General features: G+C 36.0%; 1 protein-coding gene across 10 annotated transcripts in view; it reads left to right on the top strand.

The window, feature by feature from the left end:
* The window catches only part of CADPS2 (calcium dependent secretion activator 2), a 318,224-nt gene that overhangs the window by 277,723 nt on the left and 27,355 nt on the right, over nucleotides 1-13,146 (top strand). For 9 of the 10 annotated variants that reach the window (XM_061372989.1, XM_061372993.1, XM_061372990.1 and 6 more), the window contains 3 exons: nucleotides 1,715-1,789; nucleotides 5,171-5,254; nucleotides 5,369-5,401. In XM_061372989.1, the coding sequence (XP_061228973.1) occupies nucleotides 1,715-1,789; nucleotides 5,171-5,254; nucleotides 5,369-5,401 (192 nt within the window). The remainder of the gene's footprint in view (nucleotides 1-1,714; nucleotides 1,790-5,170; nucleotides 5,255-5,368; nucleotides 5,402-13,146) is intronic. The other variant, XM_061372992.1, reaches the window with a different exon arrangement.

The raw sequence follows: 13,146 nt of genomic DNA on the forward strand, positions 1-13,146 counted from the left end.
TCATAGAGTGAAGTTACTGATTATATTCAATTCCTACAAAATTATATTTGCCTTGTGATGAGGGAGGAAAAAAAAAAGGAACCGATCTTAGAGTATACATAGATCCATTCATTTAATGTGCTGTGGAGGTGAAGCTGCAGACACTTATTGGAGGGACAACTGTGATTTTTGATGTATCGTAGAAATATGCATAGTGTCAACATGCATCTGTAGGAGAAAGATTACTGATTGTTTTTAGAGTAAGATACTGTTGCCTTCAGAAGAGTGTGTGAGCAAAAGATGTCACAGGTAATTTGGAGTGATTTAAGTGCTTAGTAGATCAAGAGCATATTATATTGGTCAAGACATTAATATGGTTAGAATAAAATATATCTGAAATTGTGGAAAGTTTCTTTGATGTATTTCACATACACTCTTTCACTGTTCCTGGATGTTTGCTGCTGCTTATCTGAGATGTGTATTCACATTTTCCAAGTGGTTTTTAAACTTTAAAAGAAATTAAAACAAAAAAAAAATTAACACACTCGATGTTGGTACCTGTAGCAGATACATATGTGTGGGCAAATGCATTTCACAATTTTATTCTCTCTTCATTTAAACACAGGTTCAGTAGGTACCCCGTTTATAAAATCATTCTTAAATATAATAAGCAGATCAACTTTAATGTTTTGGTTTGTATGATAACTCTGGAACAGACGAAAAATATCCTTTAAAAACTTAAAGCTCTGAAAACTATTCAGCTGGCAGCTGCTAAGTTAGGCTAATGTTTATACTGACCTCAGTACTTTTACTCCAAGCATTATCCTGTTAGCTGTTCCAAGTAGCCTTGAACTATGAAGGTAGGGTTAGTCTTTACAAGTCACATTTTCTGTGAAGTAGCTATTGGGGACAATCTTGGCTGTCAGATAAATGTTTCTAAAGGAAGAATTACTGTTTAAATTGGTGTGTCTCCTTGACAGAATGGGATTCCTAGTTCCTGTTAATTTCAGTAGGGAACTCTGTAGTATTATCTAAAGTCTTTCAGATTTATTTTAAAAGCATTTACTTAAAGACACCTTCTTTATGAAAAAGCTAAAGAAAAAGCCTATGGAGAATGAAGTCTGTTTTATTATGCCTTTTATGGCCTATTAATTTGTTACCACCTATTCTGCTTTGTTGATGAAATTTTAATTTTGCCCTTGCTTGAGCATATTGTAAGATTTGTATAAACTGCAGCTCACTGTGCTAACAGAAAGGCTCTTTTAGGATGAACAATTGGAGCTCATTTTATTTCTAGAGGACATTTAAAATAACTTATGAATGAGAGTTGTCAGACATGAAATGCTGTATTAATTAAATCTTATTCTAGTCTTTTTGCTTCTCCAGCTAAAGCAACCCTTTAGAAAAAAATACATGGCCACCTTAATTATATAGGAGAAGACAAAAAGTATCCTTCACATTCCTTCTCCTGAATAAGAATAAGAACTCAATTCATCTAAATAATAACCCCATTAGCTGCTTAACTCAACAGTGTACATGGGAAAATTTTCAACATAGAATGTAAGGAAGTCTTGATTGGGTGGATCGTTTTCAAGGGCTTGTTCTTCTGATGTTCAAAATGATAATTTTAAGTAAAACTGATCTGTCAGGGTTATCAGCTTTGCATCATTTATGACTTATGACAAAAGTGTGTGTTCAGATACATGCTAATGCTTCTTTCTCTTTTCAAATACAGCAACAATATCATTCAAAAATAGATGACTTGGTTGAAGAAACTGTTAAAGAAATTATTTCACTTCTTGTTTCAAAGGTAAACCCATTTAGATTTTAATTTATAATGAAACAGAAAATATATCTCTAATTATTGAACTTCTGAAATGTCTTTCAATATCAAAAATTTCCTATGCACAATGAGATTATGGGGGAAACAGCATAATTTGCAAATAATAGTAATGCAAACAATATTGAATTTACAAAATTAAATTTTACAACCCATTGGGTAAACAATTTCTATGCAACCTGCACAGAACATCAGATGTCTTCTGTATTTCTGTTATATATAAGAACTGCTAGCAGCTAGTAGAACTGGTAGGTTTTAATATGTCAATATTATCTTAAGTAATAGCATGTTTTATTTTTTGTTTAACTTTTCACATGAAAACCTTCTTCCTATCACAAAATAGTATTTAAATTTTGTATTTAGAGGTGGACAACATCCAGAGTGTTGGTGTAACTTTGTAATGAGATTTTGGTCCACAAATCATTTAATTTAAAAATATTTTGTCAGTTGTTATTTCTTGAAATTGACTTTATAGGTTAAAAAGAATATATGTTTTGATATGATATAGGAACTTGGAGAATAAGTGAAGAAAACTTAAACAGTGTCTTGTGTTACTGTAGCACCTCTATTCCAGTAAAAGTCTTAAGTGCTTGATATAAAAGAAAAGCTTTCAGTCCCTAATAGTTTGAGGCACACCGCAAACAACGACACAAAGAAAAAGATGTCATGAGAAGTTTTGTTATCTATGCATTGCAAACTACCCAGAAATATCTGATTTTCAACTAGGAGAAATAAGCCATACTTTCACAATTTGTGTGTTAGTGACAAAAATACAACTCTGGTCACATTTTCATCATGCCTTCGTTTTCACTTGTCACAGCTTGCTGGCAGGGGGTGGGGGAGTAGGAATCTCCTTTTGGATTGACACCCACCATGCTTGCATAGGAGTTGAAGGGAAAGGCTTTGTAGAATCATTGTAAAAGTTTAAGCAAAATGTGTCCACTTACTGACAAATGTGTAGAAATGATACATTTTTTCTCTAAAGAGAAGTTTCGATGTAAAAATAACTACAAATGGTTCAACTCAATAGTTTTGCGTTTTACATGCCACCTGTCATCACTCCAAACTAACCTGTCAAATTCCAGTTTTAGTGTATTGAAGAGGAAGAAAATGGAATTTAATAGAAGCGAACCTTCTAATTATCTTTCTTAATATTTGAGATTATAGAAAAAGGGAGAAAATAGTAATATTTCTCCTGGATATATATACAAGGAAGTTAGAGACAACTGCTGTCAATGCAGAGGGATTTTCCTCATTAAATATTACATATACTATTACCAGAAGTTGAAGCAAATATTCTGTGTGATTGGCTGATCATTAGAAGCTTAACCAGCCACTCCTCACCTGAGATGTGAAATGCCAATGACATCCTGATTGCTTCTGTTTCAAGGCTGAAAGCCTCTGAGGGTACAGAGGAAGGCTGATGTTTCATTCTTGATTTTGGCCAGGAAAAATGTACACCAGTGTGTATGGTATTCATGTGTGGTCATTTTTTCATCTAATATATTTTCATTATGTTTTAGCCTTTGCCTCTGTGTTATTTCTTTTGTGTTCCAGTGGAATGTGTTTCAATCATTCCTTTCAGCTGCAACTCATCTATGAAAATGAAAAGAGCACTTTCACTTCAGTGAGATTTTACTTGGTAAAGACTATACTGTATATTTTGCACACAAGACTTACCAAGCTAAAACATTTATCAAACCACAGGAATAGCACAAAACAGCAAAACAAAGCACAGTGTGTCTCAGGGTAACCGATTCAGAGAATGTGAGGTACACACAGTGTCTGTACACTGAGATCTCAGAAAACAAGTTTTTGGCTTCGTTTAAATTGACATCCTTGACACTGCAATGTTTTGCTCTCTGTTCTTTTGCATCCCACTTGTATGGAACTATTTGTTGGCACTGTAGACACCATGTTGTTTGTGAGATCAGCCATTTCCATAGCAGATCTTCACGTAATTAGATTCAACACTGTTCTGAAGAAAGAATCCTTGCCAGTCCGATAAAATGAGTTAAAAGTATGATCAGCAGCATCTCACAGACATGCAACAGCAAAGCAGAAAGCTACTATTCAGTCTTATAAAAGGACTGTAATTGTACTGTGCATGGGCTGCAGAAACAACTGCCACTCTCTCATGATATGGTTTTATTTCTTGATTGGCGCCTATGTGCTGGTGTCTTAATTAATCACTGTAAATATGACAGGTTAGATTGATAAATGACAAATGTCGGTTTGCACTTGCTCCTGCTCCTTGAACTGTTAAGAGCAGGGCTTATTGTAAAGTGATGATCTCAGTTCCTCTGGAGGTGACACTGTTGTGACACTGTTACAGTGCCCATTAACAGCATGCCAGATGGAATTTTGTTCTGTCCTCACACTCATAAAATGATACCCGTAGTTGTGGGAATGACTGTGTTGGGAACAAGGGGTGACTTTTAAAACAATCTTTATATAAAATGGAAAGCAATTCATATGTGTAAAACAAATGTGCATTAACACAATGGCTGACATATTTTATGTTATATACCATTAATTACTTGAGCAGCGTAACATCACAGAGGCACATGAAAAGGTCATTTGTTTGCTTTAAGGCTGATTTGGGGGAGTTTTAACATTAAGGCTATACTTAGTGCAGTTAATAAGGTAGGGTGGGGGTTTTTTTCAGAAATAAATTTTGGCAAAAAAACCATCTTATATCAGTTGTTTGAGAGCTTACTTTACCTAGAGAATCACAGGTGAGAGTAGAGGGGAGAGAAACCTCACCATAACAGAGATTGGGGCATACATTTTCTTGCCCCTTCTTGGCCACATCATAGTAGTTCAACAACACGTGGTGTTGACCGAAAACTCTAGTGTTATTATACTGTTGGGTGTTTGGGTTTCTATTCAATAGCAAAGATCAGAGAAATGTGATACTGAGATCACCACCTTTAACATTTGTGCTCCATCATCTTTGAAGCTGTGATGTTAGAAACTGAGGGCCTAGAAAATAACAAATGTTTTCTACCCAAAATACATGCTGGGTACACACACTCCTATATTTAACCACATGTTCTAGAGGCAGCAAACTGGTGTTAGGTAGCAGCCCCACCTCAGGAGAATTTTGGGGTTGGGTTTTTAGTTCTGTGGTGGTTGAATGATTTCCATCAGTCCAATCAACAGGTGAAGCTGCAAAAATAATGTTGTCCTTGATTTCAGCACTTTGAGAGATGGAGAAAATGATCAAGTTTACAGTTTGCATTGCTCTGCTGAACAATGATAATATGAGGAAGAAAAACTCACATTCTCATTCTAAATATTTTCTTTTCATATTGTGCATTTAAATTTCACTCTGTGCTTTTCTCCCAGGTTGTGTCAGTGTTAGAAGGTGTGCTGTCCAAGTTGTCAAGATATGATGAAGGCACTTTCTTCTCATCATTAGTCTCATTCACTGTAAGTATTTGGATAGCAGTTCTGGTTTTCTTTCTGTGCATAATTCTGAAATTGTGCACAATCTGCAGTAAAAAGCACTTACTGTGTTTTATTTTTTTTTTTAATTTTCTAAAGGTGAAAGCAGCTGCAAAATACGTTGACGTTCCTGTAAGTACAAGCCTTTTAATTCATTTTTTTCATAGTGCTCATAATAATCAAGAAAAAATTGGGAGTTTGTTAGCTCACATTTTTTTATTGTTGACATTCTGCTTTCCTACAGAGATTCATTATAGCTTTACACTGAGTATTTAAACAGCCAGTACAAACCTCAGAGGGCATTTCATTTCCCTCAAGCAATGAGTAAGTCTCAAAGCAAAGCTTAGAAAGGTTATTCTCAATGCACTTTTTCAGTTGTAGAAGAGTAAGCATTGTAACTTAGATACTCTTTTGTAGAGGCCTTTCCATCATTGGCTAAATTGTTCAAATGCACAGGATAAGCAACAAGTAGAAACATTGTACTCAAATATCCGTTATCTATTGATTTCCGACTTCAGGACTCAATCTTGATTTTTAATCCCTTGCTTGCTATGTCTCTGATTTACCATTGTTTATGCAATGTTTGTGTGGTATAAATGAAAACTACAAAGGGTAAGTGTTAGAGCTCTTCTATACATAAAAGCAAAATCCAGCTGTTAGGAGATTCATATTAGAGTATCATATTAGAATGTCTTTTAAAAAGCAAGCAAGAAGTTACTAAATACCGTCATTATCCCTGTCCATAAATATCCTTTCTTCTTTCACAAGTTTGTGTTCTCATCTTTTTTTAATGTAATTCTAAATCTTATTTTCCAAGCATAGCAAGAAACTGACTAAAATCTTTATGTTAATGACCTTACAAGAAATAAACTTACAAATATAGAAGAATGCTAGATATGCTAGAGTGTATGGTGGCCAGAAATCCTTTCAGCAGTTCTGTACTTAAAAATATAATACTTCCAAGCCTAAATATGTTATTAAAAATAAAACATGCATACTGAATAAAAGGAAAAAAAATCCATTTCCAGAATTTGTTATTTTGCTATCTTTATAGTCACCCTGTTCATAAATACTGAGCAATAACATTTCTGTTCGGATGATGTTTTCAGGATTTTTTTCTTATTTGGTTATGTGTGGCCTTTTTGTTGAATTTTATAAATGCTCTTGTATTTTACAAAAAAAGAAAAAGACTCAATTTTGCATTCAAAGGAATGATCTCATATCAAATCCAGTTAATTTAGAATAGCCTTTGTTAATATGTTGTGCTGCGGACCCCAAAGGGTCCTTGGTGAGGCACTTTAGACTCAAAAAAGTAAAAGTTACTGAACAAAATAGAAATTCATTGGCTTCTTTCAAGTAACATGAAAAAACTCTCCGAATTACATAGAATATTTATGGGAAGGAGATTTCAAAATCTTTTACCACTGGCCTGGATACACTGAAGTTCACAATATAGATGGGACTGAAAAATACCTTTGCTGCGGCTCAGGGGAGTATTGCAAGTCAGGTCACACAAGGGTGCACTGCAGCAGATAAGAGGGAAGACAAAGTGAGAAGCTGATTGCTGGAGCCTCACTGCCTTTCTGACATGCACTGAATGGTGTGGCTTGGACTGAAGAGATGACCAAGTTATAGACAGGCTGTCAAGATCCTTGCATTTTTACAGCCCCTTCACTTTTCAGCTATCCCACACACCTATCCCACAGTCCAAAGTGTGAACTGGGCAGTAATACTACAGTTGTAAACTAAAAGTGTAAACTGTACATCAGGGAGGCTGCGGACCTGACCAAGCAAACATTTTCCAAATTCTAGAGGAGATTTTACCCGGGTTACTCTGATGGCTTCTTCACATTCTCCCCCTTGTTGTGAAGACACAGTTGAGGTCAGGAAGAACCTTCATTGTCAACACTGACAGTGAGTGCCCAGTCTAAATAGGATCTAAAATCAGCAGTTATGGAAGTTACAAATTACAACTACAAAAGGAGGCTCTAAGTCATCACATTACAAGGTCATCTCCTGGGCTCACAACTGGAGTGAGAAGTGGAGGGGGAGATGCACAGGGTGAGGAATTTATACTGAGCTCTTGGTCATGAGATGGTAACCTAGCAAACCTGCACTGAAGCTAATTAAATGCCTTGTGTGGCTGTAGTTTGAACTGATATGGTTTTAATTGTCTTCTTGTCCCTCCTTACAATAGAGCTGCATATATGGAAGTGACTTAGAAGTGACCACAGCGGGCCTTTTCTTTTAATATAGTTGCAAATATGTGCAAAATTGCACTTTGTTAAATGACCACATTGTTCCCTTGTGCCCCGACTCCACTCAAGCATCTCACCGTAGTGTTGTTTCTGGGGTCTGTTAAATGACAACATTGTTCCCTTGTGCCCCAACTCCATTTGAGCATTTCACCTTAGTGCTGTCTTTGGGGTCCCTGGAAAAGAGCTTGGTGGATTTCAGGGAGAAGGAGGCTGGGGGAGGCCAAAGGCCTTTGAAGTTCTTTTGAGCATGTGGATTCAGCATTTGATTTCCTTTGATTGCAAGTCTCGCTATTTGGCAAAGAGGAAAAAAATGTGCTGGTTTATAGTGAAATAAGAAGAAAATAAATAGACAAAAGAGATGTTAGAAGAAAATGAAGGTACTACTGAGCAGAATGTTTGAGAGAGAGCATAGAAGGTAAAGGGGATAGAAAAGTTAAAAGGTAACCAAAAATAGAAATAATAAAAGATTCTAAAGGAAGGCATTCTTGGATGAGTCTTGCTCACTTTGAAGAAAATGTTACTTCTATTGAGAGGGTATTTAGTCATTAAATAGTTGGGCACAAAGACTCACACTCCCCAGAAGGCATCGCTCAACTTCTCAGTGCCAGGGTAGGAAAAGTAGGCACAGTTCATTTGGGAGATACGTTTGTAAAAATGTTGCAATCTCCCCTTCCATTTGTTAATCTCGCAGAGTCATGAATTAGTTCATCCAAAAAATGTTTCATCTTTTTCTTTTTAACCTGTTCAAGAAAGTATTCAACATGAGCCTCCATTTTTCAGAAGGTCCTTCATGAAGTGGGACATACTCAGTCACAAGGAGCTTCCATTGTTTTCCCCAGCCATTGCACGCAGAGCTCTGTGGACACTGTGTGTGTTTGGGTAATTGAAACACCAGCAGAAATACTAGGGACAGTGCTAAATAACCCAGACTAAGAAGAGTAGCAGCTATGATGGCTTATGATTTCCTAAAAATAATAATGAAGGAACCTAGTTGCTATTACACTCTTTCTGTAATTGTCACAGTATGCTAGGCTCTGAATTGAAAGAAATTGTGCCTGCTGTGCATGTGAAAGAAACCAAATGTTCACAGGAAAATAACATAAATGTTACCAATATAAGTAGTGCATGAAACGTGCAATTTGTTCTCTTGTTAATGATATGTTTTGATGGTTGGTAATGCAGGAGCTGATTTAGGTTACTATTTCTTTTAAAACAACTCACCCAAATTCACCTTTAACTCTGTTAGTTTCTCTTAAAGGCCAAACAATCCTTAGGAAATGCAGAAGAACAAGCTGTCTAATTCTTTTCTTTTTTCTTTTTTTTTTTTTTAATATTCTATTCACAAAACCAGTTAATCAATGAGCATAGGGAAAGAATGAAGAACTCAGCAAAAAAAGGTGTATATTGTTAATCTCAAATTATTGTTATTCCTCAATAGTGTAGATAATTTCATTGTGTTCAATTTCTCATCATGTAAGTCAGTTTTCCGTACAAATAATTGTGTCTCATTTCTACACACATTTGCTTCATTTCCAACTACAACCAGAGCCATTAGTCATACAAATTGAGCATCCAGTTACATGCATATGTATATACTGCTTTTTGTTCGGAAAGGTATGTTTAAATCCCTTTGTAGAATCAAGTAATCTATGCCAGTCATTTAGAGGGCACAGAAGGAACCTAATCCTCCCTCACTTCATGTAGGCCACCTGTCATACCAAGTGCAGAGAGGTCATTTGAAGGACCCAGGGCTGACAGCAGTGCACAGCTCACACAATGCCAGGCCTCTTGCTCCGCTCTTGCCTTTATGCAGGGATCAAAGGTATGAAAAGGGGCCTCACACATGTGCCAGCATTTGACTTATGGGGTCCTGTAGAGGCCGGAGTAGGAACTCTGCCTCCTACCAGGCAGATACTCACTGGGACCTTCCAGATACCTCCATTTCCAAATCTCACACTTGCTGCATGACCTCATTTAGCTGGTTTTAAGCAGCAAACTACTTTTTCTAGGAAATCAGTGTTTATTCAGGTGTGCCCATACTGTGCCATTCATTTTTAAGCAGGATTTACTTGGAGACATCTGTCTAAAAATAAAGAGCACAGAACATTTGTTATCCTCATGCTTAGGGCTTCTCCTGCCTCCCTATTCCACATCTTCCTCCTCTGTATGCCCAAAACAGGGAACTAGCCCTACTGTTTCAGATCTGTAAAAACAAGCTATTGCAGAATTGGAGGGAAAACCCTGCACTGTCTGTTTTAAGTCAGCAGTATTTCTGAGATACCTCTTAAATGAAAATCAGAAAGACAGCTGCTGATAAGTAGAAAAGTTAAAATATTGTAGTAGAACATGGGGGGGGGGGGGGGGGGAGCATATTTAATACCTGGTTTTACACTGTAACATTTTTAAGACCTTTTGCACTAAAGAATCCAGATCCTGGGGCAGACACTTGCATTCCTTTGTTGCCCCATGGATGTAATGAAACTACACATATATGGAAAAGTGTTTGTGTAAACGCTTGCAGAATCACAGCTTAAGTGCTGCATGACAGTTGTCAAAATGCACACATTTAGCCTTTGCCAAGATTGCTTTTTCATTTACAGGAAGATGTATTAGAGGCAGGGAAAATGCATTGTATTTTGCTATTTAAATATTATATTTCATAACCGTGTGAGAATAAAATGTTACCTTTATAATAGACTGATTATATAAATGGTGCATCTTCCTGCCTGGCTTATGTATTTTGATTTGTAAGAAATGAAGGGAGCAAGGATCTTGTCAAGAGTACAAGCAGTTTGTATTCCAAAAATATTTTAATGATATTTTCATTCTGTCATTCCAAAGCCCAGGCATGAGACATGCAGTATTTAAAGGAGAAATTTCAGGCAGTGAAATTTTCCAACATGCTCTTTCATTTGGTGGTGGACACTGAATAAGGAGCTCCTGTGTTTCTCACAATAGCTCCCTCCAGCTCATCACTCCTTTTCATTTCATTGTGACATTCACGCTGTAGTTAAATTCTCCCTCCATGATGCAGAGGAGGGAAAGGGGGAGAGAGCAAACACAAAATGGGATGAAGTTTTTAATTATATAGTTCGTCTCTAACATCTCCTTCTCACTGATGACTTGATAGGATAGCAACTTGGTAAAACTAGCCTTTTTTCTTGGTAATATCAAGAATACAGGTTTGTTTAATACTCTCTGATGCTAAGAAATGTTCTGTGTCAAATACCAAAGTGAGAATAAACATAAATCAAGCATTTAGAAATGTACACATTTTTAATTGAGATTTTTTACAAACTATCACACTGCAAAAAGCTGTGCAGAAACTTCAGTGGAAGTCTTCTGTAGGAAAAGCCTAGTATTAGTGGCAGTATTACACTTGTTGCAAACCTTTCAGCAGCAAGATATTTGTATGCCTGGAAATCAAGGCAGTGAGACATTACTTTTCACTAGGTGCCTCAGGCAAACTTTGCCAGTGGGAGCTATGTGTGTTGATTATAATGCTGCTTCTGCATCATCTTGGAAACTGGAATAATGTATTTTAAAATTTGCCTCCTTGTTAAATAGACACTACGGTAGTGTCTTCTTACTCAAAGGGGAAAAGTTAAGCTGTTTCTTCTTTATCTTAATTCATTGCTGTGAAAAGTGCCTGTTGATCTGGACCCACCTACCAGTGAATAGTAAAAGAGACAACCTGCACCTGTAGGATTAGGTGCAGCAGCAGGAAGTAAGAGCACTTGCAGTATATAATTAACAAGGATTTTATTTTTTTTTTCCCCCAAACAGCATGTTCCTCTTGCCAGGTTAACTAGTGATTAACCCTAAAAAAGAATGTGCTGAAGCCTACACCCTTGTTTAAACTCATTCACTCGCCAGTGTATTCAGTTACTTGTGTAACCAGTGACAAAGTAACCCTATTTACAACTCTTCATTTCCTGGTATTTTATTTGATGTCTTTGTATTTCCAGTTTCTCCATTCATCTCTTTGTTTGGTTCTCTTTCATTTTCAGATAGGTAAAACATCTTGTCTGCTGTTCTGAATAAAACAAACCTAAAATAGCTTTTTATTTATTATTAAAAAAAATATTTTGGGGAGTGGAAATTTTGAGACAGAATACTTTTTCTTTTTTTTTTTTTTTTTTTTTTACATTATCAAGCTAAATATACCAGGTTAAATTCCTCTCCCAAAGAGGTGAAAATAGTTCTCTCCCATTAACTTCAGCAGATGTTCTGCCAGAGATTCAGAGGATCAGAATTTCTTATATTGGGTATAGATGCACATCATGGAGCCCAAGTTGCTTAAGTCTGTCCAACATTAGTAATGAAATGACTCCTGTGACAGTTATTTTAAATATATTTCAGCTTCCATTAGTTTGGGGGTTATTTTTTTGTTTGCTTGTTTGTTTGTCCTTTGAGGTGCATCCAATTACTTGTTATTTGGGGGGTTTATTCCACATTAGCCTGTTGTTTTTTTTCTAAAGTATCCAAAATGGAGCAACAGAGGATCATGTATTCAGAGGCTCCCATCGTAAGCATAATGCCTATTAAAAAAGGTTAAAACATTAAATATATAGCACTGAGCCTGTTTTGATGCTTGTAATGGCTTTCTTTTATTTTTTACATGTTTAGAGAAAAAATTAAATTCAGTGCATGCAGTATGGAGATATAATGAAGTATTTGATCTACTGTTGCTCCATTCAATGTTTAATGTGTGCTTGGCCAGCCATGAGCAAAGATAGTTATCTTGCAATGATTTTGGTGAGGTTTTAAAACAGAGTCATATTGTTGGAGCATTGAAGATCTTCCTTATCCAGACATATTTCCACTGTAGGCAGACACTGTTTAAAAGGAAAATTAATTTTTTTTCACCAGCAATTTCAAAGATAATTATCCTGAACACATTAAAGAAGGATGAAGTGTTTTAAAGAACTGTAATTCTAATTGGTAAATGTCACCAGCTGTTGCAGTTACTCTTACTAGTGTATATTCCTTTAATGATTACACTCCCGTGCCACAAGCTACATGAAAATATATTCACTAGGTGTGAAATTCCCATATGTCACAGCTTCAAGACTAGGTAAACATCTCAAAGATAAGGGGAGAGTTAACGCTGATGGGAAACATTATTTTCCTAGCTTTGGCTGTCTGCAAGATGAACATTTTTTTTATTGAACTTAGTAAAGGAAAAATTTGCATGAATTGGAGAACCATTAGGTTTTAGCGTTCGGTGGAAGATTCATTTATACATTTGAATATGTATCTGCAAGAACTGTAATCAGCCTTTCATTTGTTAGATTATCTCCTTCACCCACCCCTGGAGATTTCAAAATATTATCCCTTTATCCCTCCAAGTTAAAACTAGGCCAATTCCTATAAAATGCCTATCGGGTTTCAAAAAGTATGTAAGGTTTCAATGCTGATTATATTTTTTGTACCATCACAAATGAGTATACTAAAGTACGATATGGAGCTTTCTGTTTTAAGTCTCCTTCACTTTGTGATTTAGTTTAATATAAAAACATTTCTCTCACATTTTAATGAAGGCACATTTTTATGAAGGAAATATAATGATTTCTGTAAACCAAGTTTTCCCACACAAAACTGTCTTATCTATTGTAA

This window comes from Neopsephotus bourkii, unplaced genomic scaffold, assembly GCF_033783945.1.
Source record: "Neopsephotus bourkii isolate Nb327-2 ecotype Australia unplaced genomic scaffold, CSIRO-AGI_Nbou_v1 NB_1624, whole genome shotgun sequence".
Classification (NCBI taxonomy): Eukaryota; Metazoa; Chordata; class Aves; order Psittaciformes; family Psittacidae; genus Neopsephotus; species Neopsephotus bourkii.